This window comes from Sander vitreus, chromosome 18, assembly GCF_031162955.1.
Source record: "Sander vitreus isolate 19-12246 chromosome 18, sanVit1, whole genome shotgun sequence".
Taxonomy (NCBI): Eukaryota; Metazoa; Chordata; class Actinopteri; order Perciformes; family Percidae; genus Sander; species Sander vitreus.
This window is the reverse complement of record NC_135872.1, coordinates 14,402,219-14,425,943: the sequence shown is the minus strand read 5'-3', so window position 1 is coordinate 14,425,943 and position 23,725 is coordinate 14,402,219. Positions and strand designations below refer to the sequence as shown.

Here is a 23,725-nt window from a genome sequence, read left to right as displayed (position 1 = left end):
TTTTCGTAAAGCAATTTTGTTGTTGTATGGCATCATCATTAGAGCTCATTCATTAGTGCAGGGGTCTTCAACGTTTTTTAAATCAAGGACACCTTAGCTAAAAGAGAGACAAAGCAGGGACCCCCCTACTAAATATATTGTATAAAATTTGTTTGCATATTAAACTGGGCCTACAATAACTTGTAGGGCAGCCTAAAGCCTTTATACATTTTTGCACAGAATACTAAGCTATTCAAATAGCCTAATAATTGTTGGCATGATTTTATAATCATGTTTTAATGTTAAACATACACTCTTAGGATGAACTGTATATGTGGATGGCTACCTTAGTGACACCAGTAAGCCTATCATCAGTGGGGATTTATATTTGCTAATAATATGTTGGATTCATGCTAAGACTTTAAAATTGTGAGCGCATATTAGGAGGAGACTGTTGCGGCATGCAACGTAACAGGTTAGTCAGTTCTGACAGTCTACACTGTCAGAACTGACAGAGTAGCATTTCTGCGCGTTCAGGTCAGAGTGTGTTCAACACAGGATATCAACTTTTATTCAAGGTTTTGAAATAAAGTGAAGTTTTTGTTTAATGGAATTCATGGTGCCCTGAGGATGAACCCTACTGACTTTGATGATCCCCTGATTGTTTCTCTTGCAACACCATTAGTTTACATTTGTGGTTTCGAGTAAAATTTCTCAACAACTATTTGAGGGATTGCCATACAATTCATTACAGACATTCATGTCCCCCTCAGGGTGACTGAATGACTTGCCATTAGCTTAAAGTGCCGCTGTGCGTTCAGTCTCACAGAGCTGTAGTCTTGTTAACGCCAAAACAACAGTCAGAAATAAACATGCAATTTAAATACAAATGTAAGCACAAAGACAGAGAGAGAGAGAGAGAGAGAGAGAGAGAGAGAGACATTCAAACTGCTGCTGCAGCTACTTATGTCGCCTCCTGCCACAGATTAAGAGATGACCAAGGAAATACCACACAGGAGTAAACCACCACTCCTAACAAAACATCCACCTAGATCAATAGGTTCCTGTAAATATGTAAACATGTTAAGAGTTAAATTGTGATGAAGTTGTAACAATGTGTTAAGTAAGTGATTTTGCTGTACCATTGTACTCCTCATGCTTTTATCACTTTATGTTATAGTTCATGTTGCGCCAGTTATTGTCAATTTCCTTTTATTTATATGGTATCTGCTTTGGCAATATAAGCAATGTCTTGTCATGCCAATTAAGCTCTTTAAATTAAAAATTTGAAATTGAGAGCGAGAGAGAGAGAGAGAGAGAGAGAGAGCGAGAGCGAGAGAGAGAGAGAGCGAGAGAGAGAGAGAGAGAGAGAGAGAGAGAGAGAGAGAGAGAGAGAGAGAGAGAGAGAGAGAGAGACAGCCAGCGAGAGAGAGAGAGAGAGAGAGAGAGAGAGAGAGAGAGAGATTGACTAAGGGTGAAAGTGTCTTTCCTGATCCGGTCTTGGATCTTTGATGCCAGTAAACCTACTGATAGGATTGCTGCTGTCGGCACACACACACAGAGCTGACTGCAGCTTTCTCTGCTCTCTCATAAAAGGTGCATCTCTTTGAGGTCCAAATCAGGATGCTTACAAAAATGTTATTTTCTCACTTTAAAGTACATTCCTCACAATTACAATAAAACACAGTTGTGTCCCAGGCACATTTATTTTACACTGATTACATTTCATGCTCTCTGTTGATTGTTGTGGACACAATTTGGTAATAGGTCTTTTTCGCTGCAAACTTTTGACGTGTCATAGTAGGTAGAGCACAGGTGCAACTAATTAGTGTATGCCAATTAGCAGTAAGACAGGGTTGTAGTATTGTGCATGCTGGCTCACTGTCACACGGCTTACTGAGACACTTCAATAGAACAGAGCCATCGTTAATGTACTTAGTTACACCTGTGCTTTTCCTACCATGGCAAGTTAAAAGCCTGCTGTGAAAAAAGACCTGTTTCTCAGGGTTCTTTTCCCTGAACTTTGTGTTTTAATATGTGTCGTCTTACTTGTGAAAGTCTTTGTGGGTCTAGAAAAGCATCCAGGTTCTCACCAGAACGTGTGTGTCCTCAAATTGTTTGTTAACCTGACCCCACACACAGGCTATTTTCAGCCAGGCTTTAATCAGTGTGTTTTATTAAGTTTTTGATGGTATAATATACACTGCATTACTCTTCTTCTTTCTTTCTATGCGGGTGTTTATGTGCACCCATTGCTACAAGCTGTATTACTGTAAAATTCCATTTGTCAATATTTTAAATCGAAAGAGTTTTGATGTCTACAAATGTGTGCATTTATGTGTGAAACTGCAAGTAAAAGAGAGAGAGTTAAAGAGATGTTAGGTCTGGGTATATGCTTGTCATGCTTGGATGTCCTCTGACTTGTTTATGCTACTTGGCAATGAGGCAGCTAAGCTTGACCCACCAGGCTTTACTATATATAACAGTAGGAGCTAAGACACTTAGTAAGGCCTTATTTTAACTCATTTTTAATTAAATATGTTTTACAGGCAATTCATATATCATGTTGTCTCCTCACTTTATTTGTGACTATTTTGTTTATATACATATTTGCCATTTTTGTTAAAGTATATTGTATTTAGTAGCAACCTTTGTTTGTGTATAGCTTTTAAAAAACAAAAGTACACATTGCCTTACAGTCAGACAAAAATGCATAAAAGGCTAAACATCCTAGGCTACATATAAAAAAGGTTTTCTATTCATAATATTAATGGACAAATTATTTAAAAACAGATAAAGCTCAGAAAGATTAATTAAATTCCTTGTTTTTCGAGATGATAAATAACACACAGTGTGTGAACACACTACGAACACAACCAACCGGTATCAGTCCCAGGATTATACAATTTCAATGTTTCCCTTTAGGATAAATAACGGACCAATCAGAAGCCGCGCTCCACTGACAGTCCGCTGAGGCGGGGCATCACACCAGACGCTCTGGTCGCTCATTGGACACTGAGCCCTATGCCCATGACTCGCCAACCAATCGGAGGTGTCAGTCGATCTGACGACACTTATGACTGAAAGCCGCATTCTCTTCCCGGTGCTGCTGCAGCTGTATCTCGCTTTGATGGGGAGCATCTTTCCAGTTTACACATCAATTCGTCAGTTACAGCTGAACATCTAAAGCAACATGGACATTATTAAGTCACTGGGCCACCCAGAAGAGATATTCAACCTATTTAAGTTTAAAATGGGGGGATGCAAAACCGTCATGCCAAAGTTGGATTATGTGAGTAAACTCTCTTTTTGAAAATACACTAAGAATACATTTGTCATTTGAAAATGAAGACAGCAGAAACATGCGGGTTAGGTGCATGGTTGCCTTTACAGATTTGCCTTTCGGATCAAGCAGCACATTATGTTCCTCTTTTAATAGCATTAGCACGAACCGGCTATTCTGTAGCAACCTATAGGCCAACAAGTAGCCTGCATTGTGATGCATTGACCTGGCTACAGCCTGTGGTGCTGTGGTTTGCTCCTTCGTGAGCCGATGGAAACACAGTCAATTAGTTGGACTAATGAGATCTCTCACTCCTGTGTTGGGCAGGCAGGGAGATATGACCATTGACTTGGGATTTACGTAACATAATAAGCTTGGAGGGTTAAACAGAAGGGAGAGATGCTGTGCGCATGTTTGACGCTTAATCCCAATGTTTTAACACCATTATGACCCGGAGAGAAATAGAGAGGTGTGCTTTGACCAGTGAGTCTTTATAATGATTTAATTTTGGTTGGCAGCATTATTAAATGACCCAAACAAAAGGTTAACACCATTAACACATGCATCCATGCATTGTGAAGTGAATCTAATCATATGTAGTTAATCAATAGTTTTTCAGGATAGTGTTGGACACCAGATCTTCCTCATTTTTTTTTTTTTTTTTTGAGAGTATGGGAGCTGTCACACTGTCTGTAGAGAAAATGATTTCTATGTTCAGAGTATGGCAGACTGACTAGGCTATAGGTGCTACTACATTACCACAGTGCCAAAGCCCAACCTGCGCAGATGTGCATTTACTTACTAACTAACATTAGATGTATTGGTACCAGCTGAAACTGGGTTTTTTCTGTGACCTGGTCAGATTTTGTCACCTGATCAAGAATATAGGCCAAATTGTCATGCAAAAGTAGCCTGATTCCAAACCTCTGACCACTGGCAATTCAGTTGGACTCTCAGCTACTGCAAACCGTGACCCCATAATATTTGAATATAGTGAGTGACACATTTTGATTATAGTGATAGAACACTTAACCTGTTAATATCTGGTCAAAGCATCAATATGTGTCCACTGTTAACCATCACCAGCATCACAGAATCTGTCTCTCACAACAACATACACACTATCCGTGTATATCCTTTGCAGCAAACTTCCCCAAACAGATTGATTCACATTTGGGCCCTGTTCTTCAAATGTGGATAACTAATTCGGGTTTACATGCTGTTATCAGGCTAAAATAATCATGTTAATTCTCATCCAGCTAAAATAGATCATAGTGATTTTACAATAACCTGCATGCTCTCATCTTAAATTATGTAGGCCTATAGGGTTCAATGTAAAACATTTTGGCCATGATCCAGCTAAATATGAGTTTCAAGTTATGTATTGTCATGTGCACACAATGACACGATTACAAGAAGCCGCTGTTGGCAATAAAAATGTTGAATCCCCAGCTCTCTCTAACAGTGCTCATTAAATATAGGTTATTAAAAAGGAAATCACACAAGTAAAAGCAAAATGAGACATAATAGGACTGTCAATATTCCTGCACTTCTGCAGGTTTGGGCCTAAGGAATCCAGACTCATCTTAAGTCATCAACATTGTAATCTAAATACCTCAGTTATCCAAGTATGCAGGGTATTGCACAGTGTTGATATGATTTTGTTCTATATTAGTCGTTAAAAAAAGATGAAAGTATAGCCTAGCAGGTTTTTTTTTTGCATGCAGTCGCAGGTGACTGAAATCAAAACATATTCTTATCCCTGCTCATGATGATGATGATCACCAAGAGGCAACATTAGGTAATTACATAGCCTACGCAGATACAACTACTACAGGCTATAAGGCTACTATTTTAGGCCTATGTGTTTTACATTCAAAACACTACAGCCTATAATGTTCTGTTTCTGTTCTGATACAGAAATGGATCTTGGGTTTGGCAGCAGACACATTTATTTGCTATGTTAACACATTATAAAACGTAGCCTACAGCTTTTAGAGTGGGAGGGGCGGAGTAATCAGAATAACAACAGATCTACAACCGCTGTGCACAGACCCTGCTCCCATGCACAGTGAAGGGTTAGACTGTTTTCAATCCAGTGGAGGGCTTGATTTAGCTCTCCCAGACGTCTACCTAAACGTTTTTCACCTTATTCGACCCCTCAACTCGCATGTCCTCTACAGGTTTCACATTTTCCCCACCAGCCGTGGCGTCGACATGGACAGAGTCGTTTTGTAGAGGCTCGGTCGTACTGTGCGGTTATTTGTATGGCTGGAGTATGCTGCAAGTGTCCAGTCTCTCTGTCCGTGTTCAAGCGCTCTCTCTCGGTAACGCCGCGGGGCTGCGGGACCGCTCCTCGGTCCCTCCTACCGAGCTGGAGGCTGGGGGAGCGGGGCCTGCAGGAGGCTACCCGTCCCTCCAGCGTCCTTAGACCCGCAGGCTTTTACCGACACACGACGTTCTTCTGTCTCTTTTGCCAGGAGTCCATGAGTTTGAGTCTGCGGACCTGCTATCTGTACCTGAACCAAACCAGCCGGAGTTTTGCAGCTGTGATACAAGCGCTGGACGGAGAGTTAAGGTGAGTAAATCAAAGCTGGCTCCAGGTGAGGAGGCGTGTGTCTGCGTTTTCTTTCCTAAAGTGCAGAACCAGGGGCGTTGGCTGGGGTACTTCCCTTTTCTGTAGCACTAGTACTCTGTGTGAAACATGTGCATAATGTGCAAAACAAAAGATACATTGAAAAATATTTACAACGTTGAAACTACTAGCAGTTGACATAGGCCTACTTGGATTTGGATCCATTATGTTCTCTGGTGCATTTGTCTTATTACTCCAGAAAGCAAATGCTAATATCACCTGTGGAGTTGCAATTATGTCTGACAGAAGACACAGCTTTTATGCATATCAGGTGTTTGTGTCAGGCACCCAGAATTTCTAGACACATACTGTAGGCCTATTGCATAATATTTCTTATCAATAGCTAACTAATTCAACAACAGGCAGCAGCCTTAATAAACCAAAATGTATACTGCAGTTCATGGCCGACCAATTCAAATGCAGATCAGAAGTGACACTATGTTTGTTTGCCTAATACTGGAGAAAACATGTATTTATTCTCTGTTGATTACTGTACCAAGGAAAGTACATATCAGATTATTAAGATGCAGTATGATCAAGCACATTATACAGTAAAACATGTCACTTAAGGCTGCAACTAACTCATTAATGTTTAATCTGTAGATTTTTTATGATCACTTGGTTAATTGTTAAATCTATCAAATGTCTGAAAATAGTATTAAATGTCCATCATTATTTCCTATAACCTGAAGATGATATCTTCAAATAGCTTCTTTTATCCAACAGTTAAACCCCCCCCAAATTTATTTTATAGTGATATGAAACAGATTATTATTATTATTATTATTATTATTATTATTATTATTATTAGTAATCAGTAACAGATGAGTGTATGTGGCCCGATTCTCCTGGTAACCTACGATGACCTGCAGCAGGAATTCAGAAGGAAACTGCTAATATTACAGACAGGGATGGCTGCTGCTGCTGCTGCTGGGTGTCTAAGTTACAATTACCTCAGGTCATAACAGTTAGTAAAGAGATGGCATTTTGTATATTCACATATTTAGTGTGTGTGTGTGTGTGCACTTTATATATCCTTGGTCAAAGGGAATCCTCTACATATATTTTTGAATCAATGACAAGGCAGTTTTTCAGTCAGCATGTATAAAACACACTCAAATGGAAGTTTTTCCAGGTGTGTGTTTTTTTTTTTAAAGCCGTCGCATGTCTTTCTGATCCAGGCATGCAGTTTGTATTTTCTACCTGGTGCTGCGAGCGCTGGACACAGTCGAGGACGACATGACTATCCCTCTGGACAAGAAGGTTCCCATGCTGAATGATTTCCACACCTACCTGTACCAGGATGGGTGGTGCTTCACCGAGAGCCAGGAGAAAGATCGACAGGTTCTGTCGGATTTCCCCACGGTCAGTAGCACTGCATGGTGGTACATAGAAGGGCTGTAGGCAGGTAAATTAGGCTCTCCAGGCTTTACTGATGTAGGTTCTTTTTAAAGATAGAATTACAGACAAAATGGCAGCAGTCCGATTCTTTTTCTAGTTTTTACACAATAACAGGTAATGACAGGGTTTAGTTTGTAAGTTGGTTGTTGCGTGTCGGTTGCGTGGCGGCTACGTGGATTTTTCTATGTCTTTGCACACCAGAAACGTGTCTGACACGGCGCTGCTGCTGCTAGCCTTGTCTGTACACATGTATGTTTCCCATTGACTCAAGCAGTAGTATACTTCATGTTAAACATAAATATATACTGATTTGATTACAGCAAAGACAACGTCGGCAGTATTGACGGCAAAATAGGCTACAGAATATTTCGTTCTGTATTGACAGGTGCAATATTTGAAAATGTATTATTTTTTTTATTACATTTATATCTGCATTTATGTCAAAACCTAGAGACTTTCAAACATCAACATGTCATTTATTAATATGTATTCGTGTCAAAATGACATATAAACATCTTTTCCTATTCTATTTTGCCTGGAAACGCTTCCAACACGCTTGCGTGTCACGTGAAAAATAGGTGTCGGTTCTATTTCTAGCATGCACGCGTTTTCGGTGCGGCTCGAGCCGCGCCTGAGACGTGCGTGTCACGCAGGCAGTGTGCAAGCTCTAACCTGTTAACATGGGAGCCAAAATAAAAACGGACACGCCACGCACCCAGTGTGAAGCCGGCCTAATATCTATGATGATATGTGATATAAAAGTCTTTGTCAGTCAGATTAAAGACCGTTATAAATAAAATCAGTAACTATAATCTTCATGTGTACTTGCGATCCAGATATCACTGGAATTCAGAAACCTTGCTCAGCAATACAGAGATGTCATCTCAGACATCTGCCACCGTATGGGAGCAGGAATGGCTGACTTCTTGGAAAAGAAAGTGGGATCCATGAAGGAGTGGGACCTGGTAAGTGTCAACTTTGTGTTACTATTATGTTAAGATAACAGTAAAATGTTAGACATATAACAGGAGTGTAACAGGAGCATGCGTTTAAATCGCAATAAGAAAAACATGACTAAACAACACAGATCTCTGGCACAGTTTCAGGGACCCTGAACTGGCCATAACATAAGAGATGAGTAAACTGGCAGATTAGAGCAGACACTTTTAGTTTTGTCCTAGATGTTTTTGGCTTGGAGGAATATGTTATTATTGACGTGTATCTCTGCAGCCTCATTCTGTCTTAATGTATATTCAGTCATTCTGGTAGCTTAATTTTGATCCAGTCTTATTTTACCACACACTACGTAGAACATCCTCTAAACCCCATGACTCTTTCAACATTGTATAGTACAGTCACTGTGTGTGTTCAATCATAAGCCAGTATTTTGCCATACAGAACATGTCATGCTGTGACACTAACAGTTGATGCCATGTTGTCTTGTTTTATCCCGCAGTATTGTCACTATGTGGCGGGTCTGGTCGGTATCGGTCTGTCTCAGCTGTTCTCTGCGTCCCAACTGGAGGACCCCGAGGTGGGGCGCGACACTGAGCTGGCCAACTCCATGGGCCTGTTCCTCCAGAAGACTAACATCATCCGAGACTATCTAGAGGACACGCAAGAGGGACGTGCCTTCTGGCCACAAGAGGTAAGAACACGTTCCTTTGCCGTGGTATGAGTGTGTTTGTCTTACTTGTGTGTCGACCTGAGCCCCACTGTTTGCAGTATGGTAGTAAACAAAAATGCTCTAGAATACTTTTCTGTGTTTTTTTTTATTTCCATTGTGCATTGTGAAATGTATGTTAATATAACCTCTGGTGCACCTTTTTGTTCATTGCGTGTGTGTGTTGATGCAGTAGGGGTACATTGGGAATTGAACTTACTCAAATTGAAATATTTCCTCACATTTTATCAGCAGAATTTATAGATTTGTCACACCCTTTTTGAGACTGATATTCTGTCTCTATTAAAAGTTTGCAGCATGGAGAGTTGTGCCACATACTGTATGTCAGTCATGCGTTGATTGTGTCTCTTAAGAAAACGAAAAAGCAGAGGGAGGGTAAAAGAAAAACCAACAGGACTCCTGCTGACTATTGAATAAAAACAAACACAGTACCATATGTAATGTGTTACTATTTTGTGTCCCTGTGCAGGCTTGGAGTCAGTTTGCAGGTCATCTGGAGGACTTGGCCCAGGCGGAGAAGCTGGATTCGGCTCTGTCCTGTCTCAACCTGCTAGTCACTGATGCTCTGCGACACGTCCCGGATGTTATTGCCTACCTGTCCCGCCTGCGCAACCAGAGCGTCTTCAATTTCTGTGCCATTCCACAGGTACACACTGATTCATTACTAATCTGCCTTCCAGCAACGTAGTGATTAAATTGGATTTGTGTGACATGATATTTGAACAGCACAGATTTTCAGTTAAATGTTCAGAAAGGCCTGACAGAGACTTTTCATACAATTTTGTCAAGACATTTATTTTCCTTCATTTCTTCCACTTGACTATACTGTATGTTAAATTCTTCCCCGTCCAGGTGATGGCAATAGCTACACTGTCAACATGCTACAACAACCCCATGGTGTTCCAGAGAGTGGTGAAGATCAGAAAGGGACAGGCAGTCACACTCATGATGGAAGCCACCAACATGAGTGCTGTGCAGACCATCATCGCCCAGTACAGCCAGGAGGTGGGTGTGTTTTCGTGTTTTGCTCTCCTACTGCCACCTTATTGCTGCACTTTAACACAAACAATGTTGCTCTCCCACTCTGCAGATTTTACAGAAGGTCTCCCACACGGACCCGTCGCGGGACAAGACCCTGCACATCCTGGCTCTAATCCGAGAGAAGTCCGCCCTGTCACAGTCTAGCCTCGCCTCCAGGACCCACCACCTGTCGCCCATGTACCTGTCTGCTGCCATGCTGCTCGCCGCTCTCAGCTGGCAGTACCTTAGCACAACTGCAGCACAGTCACAGGGCACCGGTGACATGCAGGGACAGTGAACCCATTCACCTCCACCTTACCCGGGGCACACAGACTCAGAAAGCCCCTATGCCCACTCTGGAGGTCCGCTTCTCCTCTGACTGAAGGAATCTAAAAAACTTCCTCCCACTTTGCCCTGTTTATTATGGCCGTCACAGGACCATGGATATATTTAGACCATGGAGGGGTATAGCAGGCTGGTCTGTGTTTGATTGTGATTTCTAGTAGTCCATCCTGCATCTGGATACATTATTTACACACAGTGTTGTGTGGTTATACTTACCAGCATAAATGGCACATTAAAACCATTTAGGGCGTTTTGTTTGATGTTTATGTTGATTTGTTTTTTTTGTTTTTTTTTGGAACATGTTAAAACACAGGCCCTTTTGAATTGAGTGAACTTATTCAGCATATTTGAACATTTCAAGATAGAAAATGTATTCCCCAAAAGTGATGAAATGCAGAGTACATGATACTACCCATTTTAGGATTTTGGTGAACACAGTCCCCAAACTCCATTAAGTTTTGGTGTCAAATCTTAGTCTTGATACTTTCCATGTCAAATTAAAGCTATCTTCATATTCCACTTGGTTTGTTTCTACACTGGAAACATTCATTTTCACACAAATGAAAGTACTGTTACAGTGCACTTTATAGTAAATGTGCTGTATGTCAGCATAGGTGATGTGGACAGCATCCACTCACCGTAGAGCTTTATTTCAACACTTTTATGTCTATGTTTTTTCTGTTTCAACTCTATAGGAGAAATTGAAAAGAACAGAGCATTTCCAAGGTAGTTTGGACATGGACTGTTTGAATGAATAATGGAGAACAAATGTAATTTCCGGTACATTTGATATCTGAAAATTAAATGCTTATGGAGAACGCTAGCTAAAGTGCCCTTAACACAGCTTTGGTGAGTAGAAAGGCTATAGCACAGAGTAACCTTGTACAGAACCAAAGGAGAGCTACAAACATTGCTATGTAATGTGACATTTTGATTTGTACATATTGAACAAATAAAGAGGAGAAAGAATCTAAACGGTCTGAATGATTGTGCATGCAACACAAGTCATGCTTCGGTTTACAGCCTGTTGATCAGCGTGGTTAAAGTCAGTGAATGATTTGATAGATTCCAGTAAAATTAAATTTTTATATTACAGCACAGTTTCAAGGTTCATAATATTGTTTATTTGTAATTGTATTTGTTAGACTGTATATATGTGTATATTCGAAAAATCAAAAGTTCACATTCAAATCATCATGAATCAAAAATAATCATGATTTTCATGAAGTTAATAATAATGGTGAGTTTGAATACGTTGTCTTTATCGTTGCCAGGTCATCATTTTAAGATCACCTGTCAACCTTTGTTCGTCACATGAGATGTTTACTGACGATGCATTCATTACATAGACATGATTTCATAAGTTGCTGCTTATAAAAAGGGCAGTAAGAAGTGAGAGGACTGGTGTTTAGTTCAGTGTGAGAAAGGAATTGTCTAGAACGTCGTTTGTCGCAACTGCAGGTAAAAGTTAAGACTTAGATTTGGTCGATTGTTTTTCTTTTATTGTGTCATTATGACTTGCATAAATATCTTTAATGATACTTGAGGTTCATAGTTGATTGTTAAAAAGCGTTTAATGTGTATACATGCCTTGATTCAGGTACAAATATACTTTGTTGCTAAGCTGAAATTCTGATCTTTTCTTCAGATATTTTCATGAATAAAAGTTGTTAGTCACTTGATTCTGTGACTCGATCTCGAAACAGATTTTACCACTAATAATCACTTACCGCCTGGGAAAATATGGTTTCAATAAAACTCAATTTACATTCTTCAAAATTAGTTTTGTTATATTTTTTTAAAAGAACAGAGGTAGATGCTAATACATAAATAAATACATTACCTGCAACTACTTTGCATTCTCTAGTTGCGTTGTACTTATGCAGGTCCAGCTCTGTTCAACTTCAAATTCTCTTACTCTTTTTTTGTATTCACTATATCAGAAATGTAAGATCATTTCCATAGTTTGAGAAGAAACAACCAGATGTGACCTAAATTATACAGTCTTTGCCTTGTGATGCTTGTGCTGTAATGTCTAATAAAACAGCAACATTCCCCTTCTGAGTAGTGATGGACATACTGCAGCCGAGGTGATTTGGTTGCAGTCTGACTGTCATCTGTTTTGCAGGATGCGTCCACTGGCTCTTTTTTGTGTACTTGTGACTGTCTCTGTCACCTGGGCTCTGCCTCACCTCCCTCATGCCTCATCCTCAGAGATGGTCGACCGTATTAACAAGGCCAACGCCACCTGGACGGTGAGTTTTCTGCATTTCTGGCCACCTGAGGAAACCTGCTGTCACAGATTGTGGTCATGAATGCTGTGATTTCTGTAATCTTTCATTTTAACTCCACTATATTTTCTCCAGGCCGGGCAGAACTTCCATAACATTGATATCAGCTATGTGAAGGGACTGTGTGGGACTATACTGAATGGACCCAAGCTGCCAGAGGTGTAAGTTTAATGAGGGTGTGTGGGCATGGATTTGTGTATTTGTGTGTGTGTGTGTGTGTGTGTGTGTGTGTGTGTGTGTGTGTGTATGTGCGTGGGCGTGTGTGTAGTTGCAGTCTCTCACATGCCCAAACAGGTGACAGTCAGCAGGTTCATCTTATCTGCAGTGCTCAGTGACCGTCCTCTCTTGTTAAAGGGTTCACAGTGCTGAAGGCATAAAGCTTCCGGACAGCTTTGACGCACGCCAGCAGTGGCCCAACTGTCCCACAATCCAACAGATCAGGGACCAGGGATCCTGTGGGTCCTGCTGGGTAAGATATACCAACAGAAAGACAAGCTGTGGTTAAACTGAAACATTACTTATATTTATACTATATTTTAGAGCTTATCTTAAACCAGTGTTGTTGTTTTTTTTTTCACAGGCCTTTGGGGCAGCTGAGGCGATATCCGACAGGTTATGTATCCACAGCAGTGGTCAGATCTCTTTGGAGATCTCTGCTGAAGACCTACTGTCCTGCTGTGATGAATGTGGCATGGGGTGAGTATTTATGTAACAAAATGAATGTATTCCAGGTCTTTCAAGAGGACATTGAACAACATTTTCCTGTGGATGTAGCTGCTTTGGTGGTTTTCCCTCTGCTGCTTGGGAGTTCTGGGCAAAGAAAGGACTTGTGACAGGAGGCCTGTATAGCTCCAAAGTTGGTAAGCGTTTCCTAAGTGTGAACTGAGATTGGTTTTTGACAGCTTTTCAGGAAGCATTAAAAGGAAGTATTTAAAGTCTGAGCTGAAATGAATGGTGTGTTTGACAGGCTGCCGACCCTACAGCATCGCTCCCTGTGAGCATCACGTGAATGGGACTCGTCCTCCGTGTCAGGGTGAAGGAGAGACTCCTAAGTGTGTGGAGCAGTGCATTGATGGATACTCACCGTCCTATCAGAAGGACAAACACTTTGGTACAGAGTCTAAAATAATGTATTTTCTTCCGCAGCAGTAGCTTCTCTGTCATACATTGTTTTGTTTCCTGTGTCTCCCTCTTCAGGTAGACGCACATACAGCGTCCCGTCCAAACAGGAGTATATCATGACCGAGCTGTACAAGAACGGGCCTGTGGAGGCAGCTTTCTCTGTATATGCAGATTTTCTGCTGTACAAGGATGGTGAGGCTGGTTTTACTTTGTTGCCACATTAGCTACAACTCTGAAACTGTATACTGTGTGCACACAAACCTCTCCTCTACACACAGCAGCATGCACACACACAGGAAAAGTAACCAAAGTCATTTACTACATTTGAAGCAGTTTGACTTCACCTCAGAATAAAAATCAACTTGAAACCTGCTTTATTTTGTCTATTTTAAATTTGGTCAAAGACACAATATCATCATGCCATGTTTGCTTATTCATCTTCCAAATGTTAATCTTACTATAGTGGTTCCCAACCTTTTTGTCTCGTAAGCAATACGGGATCCCTTGTCACATATTAAGGCATTAGTGTGGACATGAGTGGTGAGCAGTTCAACCAAAGAGAGATTTTTCTTTCTCACATTGTTTCATTTGAGGGATTTGCACACGTCTGATGAAATAAACGTATTCAGTATTTCACAAGAAGAAAACCCCCAAAAGTAAGAAAGGGTAAACATATATGTATGTAACTTTACTACAACATATAAATGTAGTGATTTTGATGGGTTGACTCTCACATTTTAAAGATAATTTTTTGGGCATTTTTAGGCCTTTATTGACAAGACAGCTGAATAAATGAAAGAGAGAGGGAATGACACGCAGCAAAGGGCTGCAGGTCAGAGTCGAACCCAGGCCCGCTGCATAGAGAAGCAAGCCTCTACATATGGGCGCCCGCTCTACCAACTGAGCTATCCGGGCACCCTGATTCTCACATTTTAGATGCTGGAGTTACTTAAACACATCACCAATCTAAAAGCGTAGTTTATTCTACAGAAATATCACCAGTTACTGTCCTTTAAGCCCTGTGTTATTGCACTCATTGTTACTTTATACTGTAGGTGTGTACCAGCACGTGACAGGGGAGATGCTGGGAGGTCATGCTATCAAGATCCTCGGCTGGGGAGAGGAGAATGGGACACCCTACTGGCTGGCTGCAAACTCCTGGAACAGTGATTGGGGAGATAAAGGTACGACAAAATCAGGGTCATGTTTCTTGGTGATATATTCTTTCAATATCACATAATCTGCTAATATGGTGAGTTATATGGTAAAGAAGTGTAAATCATGTTTTTGTGTCTTCTCGTTTCAGGTTTCTTCAAGATCAAACGTGGAAATGATGAGTGTGGTATTGAGTCAGAGGTGGTTGCAGGAATTCCACTCAACTAGATTAAATGAGTCCTGGCTGCAAACAATCGTCAAATCAAGTCAATCAGGAAAGATTAAAATAAAGACCTTATTTTGTAAAATACTTGAGTATTGCATTTAAAGGCATTCAAATGAGAGATTTCAGTTCATCATCAAGGAATAAATTGTACAACATGGTGAAACAAGAACTTTTGTGCTTGCATTGTTATTGTTCTAAATAAATCATTATGTTCTCTAGTTCCCCCCCCTCCCAATGAACTATACAGCTAGGGAATTTAAAGGTCTGTAATAAAAGTATAAAAATAAAATCTAAAAAAAGGAACTAGTGGGAATTTTTAAATGGAAACTGCATCTTTTTTTATTAAACTCCTGCAATTGAAATTTAGAATGACTTTATACCACCAATTTAATGTATTTGTTATAATGATAAATTACATCCAATAAATAGCCTAGGCTTGTAAAAAAAGGAGAAAATGGGAAAACAAGAAATGGAGGCTACTATACATACGGAGTCCCAACATTCCCCTGAGCCTCAGCAACCAAACAGTAGGCCTATTCTTAAACTGGAATACTACCCTGCAGGTCAGGTGTGCTTTAACTTAGTTAGTTTGCAATCATTTAATTAAACCATGTACCATGTAAGCAGGTGTCAACAAGAAAGGGCCTCGACATGCAAGAGCCACATCAGGGCATTTACCATATTATTTTCAAATAATATTGTAGGCTACTTATGTAGGCCTATATTACCAAATGATTTTGATATTAATCAAATCACTACAAAGTTACTGACACACATTACCTTAAATATTCAGGTCTGGGGTCCAGAGGCAGTTGTCCCATGAATGTATTAATAACACATAATAACCTTGTCAAGTGGTTCATGCTGCAGAAGGTGGCGGTAATGCACCTAATACGCTTATATTAAGTAGAAAAGAACGGCGCATGCGTTTCAGTTCCCTTCCATATTTGTAGTCAGTCTGCGGATGCCCCCTAACTTGCCCTATGTTTCCTCCATGTTGAAGCTAACGGCCACGGACCATAATATGAGGCGGACATTGACATTGGTGCTGTCGCTTTAAACATATCTGAGTACCAGGAAGTAGCGGCTCCTGGAAAAACACCGCTGAATAAAAGCATACAGGTGGATAACGTTACCGTTACCGGGCCGGCTCCCATTACAGCCAGAGGAGGTGTTACACATCTTTAACGTTAGATGATGATGATAAAGGTTGTCGTGCTTTACTGTACCTAACGTTAACGTTACACGTCTTGCTGTCAGTTGTCTGTTCCGTTGTGTCGGTTAAGGAGTAATTTTCCGTTACATACCGTGAGCTAGCAGGTTAGCTCTATTCTGTAGCTAACGTTTAGCTACTTGTGTGACAAAAAGCCATGTTTGTATCACATTTGGAGCTATGGAGAACATATTGGGAGTGTTCCAGACCTTACACGGTGTACATCTGCTCCGTCACGGCCGCACTATACTATCTGTGGGGCCGCAAGTCTCAGGTCAGTCACTGGGTTAACGTAACGTTTGCTAGCTAAATATTGACTGCAGTTACGTTATAGCCACGCTTTCTTTTGTATTTTATGTTATATTTTTCTTGTTTTATTGTATTATTCTCATTTATCTAGTTCATCTTATTCTACTCGATTTTATTTTATTGTAGGGTTCTACTTTTTTAGCTTTTACTCTTTTTGATATTTTTTTCTTTTACTTTATTTATTTTTTTATGTCTTCGTCTTAATTCGGCTAACGTTACTTAAATATATATATGTCTGTTTTTAAACTTAAACTTCTATTTTTTTCCGCCTTTTGAAACGTTTTTGGTGATCAGGCAGCACAAAGGTGAGTGTCTTTAAGGTGACTTTAAAAGTTTGCACAAGTTACTGTTGCCAGCAAAATCCTACTATGAGCTCTTATGAAAATAATAATGCTATATAACTTGTATGGTTTGTATATCAAACTTCCCTAATGTTACTGCACTTTTACACACCACATAAACACATCCTGCTTTTACAGCTCCATATCTCTCGTGGTGGCTGTGGCAGTTCAACCCCTCACTCCTCTGGAAGCATGTCAAAGTGTCACAAGACACTGAAGACACTGAACTGTGGTCCCAGACGCTGCTATGTGGCTGTCCACTGCTCCTATTTAGGATGGGTTAAATGCAGAGATTAAATTTCACTACAATGTACTGTATAATTATATGTGACGAATAAATTAAATACAGTTTATAACCTGTGCTTTTGTTTTTCATTTTGTCTCTTCTCCTCCCAGGCACCAGCCCTGGTTTCTAGCAAGGCTTTTAGCGCATTCCTCCACAAGCACTGTCCTGTTGTGGCCGAGCGCTTCAGTCCCACTCCGTGGTGCTGGGGAGGCCGGCTTCAAACCCTGGTCTGTGCCCTCCTCAAGTCCAGACCCCCCGTCACTTATCGCAAGTAGGATGAACCACCTGCACAAGTTCCCTTTGTTCTGTTATGCTCCTTTTGCTGACCGACACAGTCATCCTGTTATCTTTCTACAGTATCTATATATTTTTATAGTATTAAGTTTATTTGTTTCCAAACTAGCAGATCTTAACCTATAGAATGGTGAAAAGTAATGTTTGTGTTATTAATGTACTAGTAATCGTCCCTTAATCCCTCAGTGAGCTGATCCGTACGGTTGACGGGGGTCAGATCTCTCTGGACTGGGTGGACAATTGGGAGAGTGCAAGCTACCCAGAATCCTCTACCCGGCCCACAGTACTGATCCTCCCAGGCCTGACAGGCAACAGCAAGCAGTCATATGTGCTCCATACCATTAGCCAGGCCACCCGCCGCGGCTACAGGTCAGTTGTGCTCCTCATCTGTTTGCCATTTTTCTTAAATGAGTGCCAAAATCACAAGTGAAATGTTAACACCCTAAACATTTCTATTCACTCATTTAATCAGAACTGAATTTATCTTGAAGGGGTAACGGTGACGTTTGAATTAAAGCAAGCAGGCAACTTATGTGACATGACTGAGTGGAATGCGTTTTATTTGCACTGAATTTTAGTGTCCAGTAGCGGCTGCAGTTGTTTACATGAACATTTCATTTTCTTTCCTAGATGTGTGGTCTTCAACAACAGAGGGCTTGGAGGGGAAGAGTTATTGGTAAGTACAATGATTAGCTAATGAACTATGGTCATATCACATTTAATACTGCTGCTATTTCCAAAACATATTTAAGAATAAGACTGAAAAGACCAAAAACAACAATTAATTGAAAAAGTGTATCCAAAGCCTGATATAGCTTATATTGTACATCTCTGCCATAGATATCCATTGTTGTCCATAAACTATGAAAAACACATCAATGCGCCGCACTGTTGTACTGGGTGACATGTTCCTTCATAAGGATGAACCTGGGCACTGTAGTTTATTTTAGTCAAACGTACACTGTCCTGCTGCTGTAAATACTCATTGGAGTACCAAATGTGTATTATTCCGTGACTGAAAATAGTCCCCCAACAAAGGCAATTTTTACTCCTGTATCAATAACGTTATCTAAAAACTACAGTGCCTAGCTCTTCAAGAAAATCACTTGAACACAGCATGTAACACTCCTCCTTTGTCCCTATGCTTGCTTCAGACGCCTGTCACCTACTGTGCAGCCAATACCTCAGATCTAGAGCGTGTGGTGCACCATGTCAAAGGACTTTACCCACATGCCCCTGTGCTTGGTGCTGGTGTTTCTATGGGAGGGTGAGTTGGTGCATGGTGTAATGGTTTCCAACTGCTTGCATTTCTCTGTTATCAAAAGGTTCTTTTATGGTGAATTGTATCCTATCTTTGTTTTCCTTTCTCTACCTTCCCTTTAGTTACCTTTTTTTGGGAAATTGCTGTTGTCTTTCCCTGTATTTTTTTGTCTTCTTTCTCCCTTTACAGCATGTTATTATTGAACTACCTGGCCCGTAAGCGTACAGAGTCAGGGATGGTGGCGGGTTTCACCATCTCTGTCCCCTGGAATGCACTGAAGTCCGCTGCCTCAATGGAAGAACCACTCAACTGGCTGCTCTTCAACAAATACCTCACGAGCGGCCTGTGTGATGCTGTTACCAGGTCAGATAAGTTGCAGTTTCATAATTTCCTGAGTTTAGTTTAACTATTCGGGGTTGTTGACCCTTTTGTCATTTTTTTTTTAAACATCTGTTTTTCGCAGGCACAGGAAGGTTCTGGAGGAAGTAGCGGACATTGACTATGTCTTGAAGGTATGGCTTGTGTTTTTTTACATTTGCTTTTCTGTAGTTTCTCATACCCCTTTACGTGTGATGACCTTTCCTATCCATTTTCATTTCATTTCATCCCTCTCTTCTAGGCGCAGACTATTCGTGAGTTTGACGAACGCTTCACCTCTTTGCTGTTTGGTTATAAAACTTGTACGGACTATTACCTTGATGCCAGCCCAGACAATAAACTCCCCAGTACAGCAGTACCCATCTTGTGTCTCAATGCTGCTGATGACCCCTTCTCCCCCAAACATGGTGAGTAGACAACAGGAGAAGATAGACATTGTGTTCGGCTTACAGTATTTGTTTTCGCTTGTGGTGATGTTTCAGTGTAATATTTATAATCGGATGCACCAGATCCACCAGATATTTCTATACCGTGTACTAGGGATGCACTGATTGTTAAATTCTGGGCAGATACCAATGTTTATAATACAAATTTGGCCTTTAGCCGATACCAATGTTTTGTTGTGGTTGTTTCCCCTTTTGTGACAGGGAAACGAAGAGATCTTCATTATAAAAAAATAATTGAACTGCTTTTGTGCGTTTTGTATAACACTGTAATACAGCTTTTATCATCAAGTAAACCTCTTTGTCAATCCACTTTGCTGTGAGGCTAAGCATACTCCCATAAAGCCAGTAGCTCATGAATGTGTGTGGCCACGACGTTGTAGATTTCGGGGAGACAGACGTCAGCAAAATGACGACGGGGCTGTGTGTAGGCATTAAAACAGCTGGTCACTTCATGCGATGAACTTCATCACCTTGTTAGTAATCCCTTTAGCTTTGGCGCTGTCCGTAGGGAATTATTTCACTTTCTCAAAAGCTGTGGTCATCAAGGACTGAGTATTGCTGGTGGCGGTTTGTGTCGCTGATCGTTCTCCGTGATACTCCCTCACGGCCGACATTTTCTTTTACTTTAAGCAAACCACACGTGCGCATTTTTGACCTCTTACGTCATGCCAAGTGGCTTCTTCTGAGTCAAAGGCTGCTGTAGCAGCATATGTTAGCGGACTTGTCCGAGTTTGACTGCAACAAAACAACTAGAGCTGTCAAACGATTACATTTTCTTAATCGCGATTAATCGTTGAATTTCTATAGTTAATAGCGATCACATGATTAAAATTCTATTATTTTGCATTTCAGGACTGTTTTTAAGTACATATTAACAATGGAAAGTAATTCTTACCAGTGTATCTTGATTGGGAATCAAATGAATGCAAAGAAAATGACTTTATGAACTTGATTTTAAGATTTGTATTTGTTTATTATATATTTAATCTAGTCACACATTTGAATCTAGAGTCAATATTACGGTTGGGTATTGTTTGGTTTGGATACCGGTGCTAAAGCGGTACTTTTAAAACGGTACCGGTGCCTGAAACGATACTTTTTAAGAAGGTTACAAAAAAGAAGGGTACTAAACAGTTGGCGACATTAAAGAATGGCTTGTTTATTGCTAAGGCCATATCGTCAAAATTAAATGTTTAATAATAATGTAATCACTATAACAATAACTTATTTCACTAGTAAATAGCTGTTGAATGACAAAACAACCACCAGATGGGAAAAGGGCATTTAACAACAACTTTGAATGCACCGCGAGGCTGTAAATTACCACTTTCATTGAACGCACCGTCTGTGTTTTTCCGACAACAGCAGCTGCAGATTGTTACATCCTCTATGGTGAAATACAGACAAACTTTACACCGTTTAGCGTTAGCTGTCAGCATTGTAACCGTGTTTAATCCAGCTACTAGCTAGCGGTAGGCTAACGTTAGCTGCTGTCGAATGCGATTTAATACGATAAAAAAATAACGCATTATGCTCGGCCCTTAATCGCATCGCGATTAACGCGTTAATGCTGACAGCCCTAAAAACAACACATAAATATTCGGCCACTGCCATCTGTGAATGCCATCGTATTTGCCGATAGGCCGATGGCAGTCAACAATGCGAATATTGGTCGATATTGATGTTCTGCCGATAAATAGGTGCATCCCTACCGTGTACCATGTTTGCACTTTAACCTGGGATGCGATTCATGAATTGTGTTGCTGGCAATGTCCAGACTAGGCCATGTATGTTTCTTTATAATGACAACAGATCAGTCATGAGGACCAGTACACCTCTGTGTGTGGATATATATATATATATATATATATATCAAGTGTGTATATATATATATATATATATATATATATATATATATATATATATATATATATATATATATATATATATACACACTTGATATATATATATATATATATATATATATATATATATATATATATATATAGTATATGTATATATTATGATATATATATATATATATATATATATATATATATATATATATATATATATATATATATATATATATATATATATATATCAAGTGTATATAAGTCACGTGAGTGAAACATGAGCCGTTGCCAGCCACTTGACATCAAAACAAGAGTTACAATGTAACTACAGTTCTATGAATTCTGGGTGATCGCCAGATGTTATATTTAGGCAATAAAATGGCTGAAAAGGTGGGTGCAGTGGTGTTTGAATGCATTTTATAAATGTGTGAAGGGGGTTTCCACCTAAAACGGAGTGTGAAGTCGCTCTTTAATGTTTTCTTTTGTGCTGTGGTTAATATTTCTGTCTCCATGCTGCAAAAGATGATTTATATCTTAATGTTTTAGCATGGCTAACTCACTAAATCTTTTTCAATGTATTTCTGTCCACACAGCCTTCCCGTTGACCACAATCCAGAGCCTGCCGAATGTTGCTCTGTTGTTGACGGCCCACGGTGGACACATCGCTTTCATGGAGGGTTTTTTTCCCCGAGGTGAGAGCTACATGGAGCGCCTTTTTGGTCAGTTTGTTCAAGCTGCCTTTGAACACCCTAAGGACATCAAGAAAGCCTGCGGCATTAGGGAGGAGCATAAAAGCTGATCATCTTTCACCCTGTCACTTTATTTGTACAAAAATGATTGCCCCGCTTTGCATGCTATTATCTTACCACAGAAATGGGTCCCCTCCATGTTTGCACATGGAATGACCGACTGTATTTTACCATCATATTACCTCACTGCAAATATGCTTATCTACCTCCTCATCGTCTCAGGTTCTCATTTATTGAGCAATCAACAAAGGTTTAAACTCATTTTTTAGGTATTCAAGAAATCTTGCAGCCAACTAATAAGTGAATGTCTAATAATATTGTATCAACACAAAAAAACAAAATATACTAGTAGTACTAATATTAGTGAATGAATTCATGAATGTTAGTTTTAAAAACAAGTCAATAGACTATAAATAGCTTTTTAATCATGTTGTTTTTCCCACACGCTGTCCCAACTGCACTTGGAGCACAATCATTCCCTGTTAGGAAATGAGTGCTTGGGTTTTAGGAAGTATTTGAAATTGTTATTTAAATTAGAACAGTTATACAGATATACTGTTTGTTTTGCCTCATAAGCTACTTTGGTTTGGTGTAACATTCCTTTAAGGACTATACTTCCCCACATTTTAGCCTTGCATGCTTACTTTGCATACAGTTTCTCAGTTTATACCATACTGTGAGGTAATCCTGCCTGTGGGTGTTTCCAGGTTGTCGGTCTCAACCTGAAAACACCCACACACCAGGAATGCGCATATCTGCTATGAAGAAAAGACTTATGGAATTGTAATATAGAATTCTCATCTGAGGTTTTGATTTTAAAACAAAATCGCAAATGTAAAAGTATTGTTTGCTTGTATATGCTTTTGAAGTGTACAGGTAAAATGTAAATTATGCAGAACATCAAATGCGAATGAGCAAAACAATGTAAAAAGTACTCGGGGTATTTGTATCTGCAGTCAATAATTTAATAGCGAGTGGTTCTGAATTTGTATGTGTTGTAATCTGCCTTTTGTTTGTCACTGACGCACATTTATGTTAAGGTAATGAGCGATAGATAAAAGAATGTATGAATCTGAATGGTGGCCACTTTCAGTCCACATGATTATTATTGATGTATTTATAGAAGGTGTGTTATAGCAGCATATGTTGCTAATTGTTGGCTTATTGCGTTTTATTTGCTTAGCGGTATTATATGTTCACCACTTTCACTTGCCTTTGACTGCTGTGTGTTTTTTAATGGACAAATGTTTTTTTTCTGTTTTAAGTTTGACTTCTGTACTATATGAGCTATAACCACAATCACGGTGTGTTTGCACTGTCAGTTAAGATTCTTACCCCTTCACCTGAAAGAACTTTGGGCATTATGAACTATATATATTTGATTTTTTGTTTATTGAATTACACTTGAATTAAAGAGTGACAATAATACAAATTTGAATCTCAGTTTGTGA

At 39.8% G+C, this 23,725-nt stretch overlaps 3 protein-coding genes across 5 annotated transcripts; all 3 read left to right on the top strand.

Moving 5' to 3' along the window:
• Positions 1 to 3,072: 3,072 nt before the first annotated feature.
• On the top strand, positions 3,073 to 10,866 carry fdft1 (farnesyl-diphosphate farnesyltransferase 1). 2 transcript variants are annotated; one of them, XM_078274836.1, is made up of 8 exons: positions 3,073 to 3,271; positions 5,743 to 5,840; positions 7,079 to 7,262; positions 8,135 to 8,263; positions 8,755 to 8,946; positions 9,452 to 9,628; positions 9,835 to 9,987; positions 10,073 to 10,866. In XM_078274836.1, exons 1-8 carry the CDS (start codon positions 3,173 to 3,175, stop codon positions 10,298 to 10,300), a joined length of 1,260 nt encoding a protein of 419 aa, XP_078130962.1. In that variant the 5' UTR covers positions 3,073 to 3,172; the 3' UTR covers positions 10,301 to 10,866. The 2 variants fall into 2 exon arrangements, with proteins under 2 accessions (XP_078130962.1, XP_078130961.1); XM_078274835.1 differs by lacking the exon at positions 3,073 to 3,271 and having other exon boundaries at positions 5,269 to 5,840.
• Positions 10,867 to 12,476: 1,610 nt separating this feature from the next.
• ctsbb (cathepsin Bb) lies at positions 12,477 to 15,317 on the top strand. The gene is made up of 9 exons (XM_078274715.1): positions 12,477 to 12,602; positions 12,714 to 12,799; positions 12,993 to 13,107; positions 13,219 to 13,334; positions 13,413 to 13,498; positions 13,606 to 13,749; positions 13,836 to 13,952; positions 14,816 to 14,944; positions 15,067 to 15,317. Exons 1-9 carry the CDS (start codon positions 12,477 to 12,479, stop codon positions 15,141 to 15,143), a joined length of 996 nt encoding a protein of 331 aa, XP_078130841.1. The 3' UTR covers positions 15,144 to 15,317.
• An 811-nt stretch (positions 15,318 to 16,128) lies between these two features.
• Positions 16,129 to 23,706, top strand: LOC144533390 (phospholipase ABHD3-like). 2 transcript variants are annotated; one of them, XM_078274713.1, is made up of 9 exons: positions 16,129 to 16,628; positions 17,401 to 17,561; positions 17,771 to 17,953; positions 18,215 to 18,260; positions 18,739 to 18,851; positions 19,035 to 19,208; positions 19,309 to 19,357; positions 19,465 to 19,630; positions 22,119 to 23,706. In XM_078274713.1, exons 1-9 carry the CDS (start codon positions 16,512 to 16,514, stop codon positions 22,322 to 22,324), a joined length of 1,215 nt encoding a protein of 404 aa, XP_078130839.1. In that variant the 5' UTR covers positions 16,129 to 16,511; the 3' UTR covers positions 22,325 to 23,706. The 2 variants fall into 2 exon arrangements, with proteins under 2 accessions (XP_078130839.1, XP_078130840.1); XM_078274714.1 differs by having other exon boundaries at positions 16,130 to 16,350.
• Positions 23,707 to 23,725: the final 19 nt, after the last annotated feature.

Bases quoted from the DNA above. Each gene is read 5' to 3' on its own strand.
- fdft1 (XM_078274835.1), top strand. From the start codon at position 5,530: ATGGCTGGAGTATGCTGCAAGTGTCCAGTCTCTCTGTCCGTGTTCAAG. The intron at 8,264-8,754 runs GTAAGTGTCAAC...TTTATCCCGCAG, and splicing joins CCATGAAGGAGTGGGACCTG to TATTGTCACTATGTGGCGGG. The intron at 8,947-9,451 runs GTAAGAACACGT...GTCCCTGTGCAG, and splicing joins GTGCCTTCTGGCCACAAGAG to GCTTGGAGTCAGTTTGCAGG.
- ctsbb (XM_078274715.1), top strand. From the start codon at position 12,477: ATGCGTCCACTGGCTCTTTTTTGTGTACTTGTGACTGTCTCTGTCACC. The intron at 12,603-12,713 runs GTGAGTTTTCTG...TATTTTCTCCAG, and splicing joins AGGCCAACGCCACCTGGACG to GCCGGGCAGAACTTCCATAA. The intron at 13,335-13,412 runs GTGAGTATTTAT...CTGTGGATGTAG, and splicing joins TGTGATGAATGTGGCATGGG to CTGCTTTGGTGGTTTTCCCT.
- LOC144533390 (XM_078274713.1), top strand. From the start codon at position 16,512: ATGTTTGTATCACATTTGGAGCTATGGAGAACATATTGGGAGTGTTCC. The intron at 16,629-17,400 runs GTCAGTCACTGG...TTCTCCTCCCAG, and splicing joins TGTGGGGCCGCAAGTCTCAG to GCACCAGCCCTGGTTTCTAG. The intron at 19,358-19,464 runs GTATGGCTTGTG...CCTCTCTTCTAG, and splicing joins ACATTGACTATGTCTTGAAG to GCGCAGACTATTCGTGAGTT.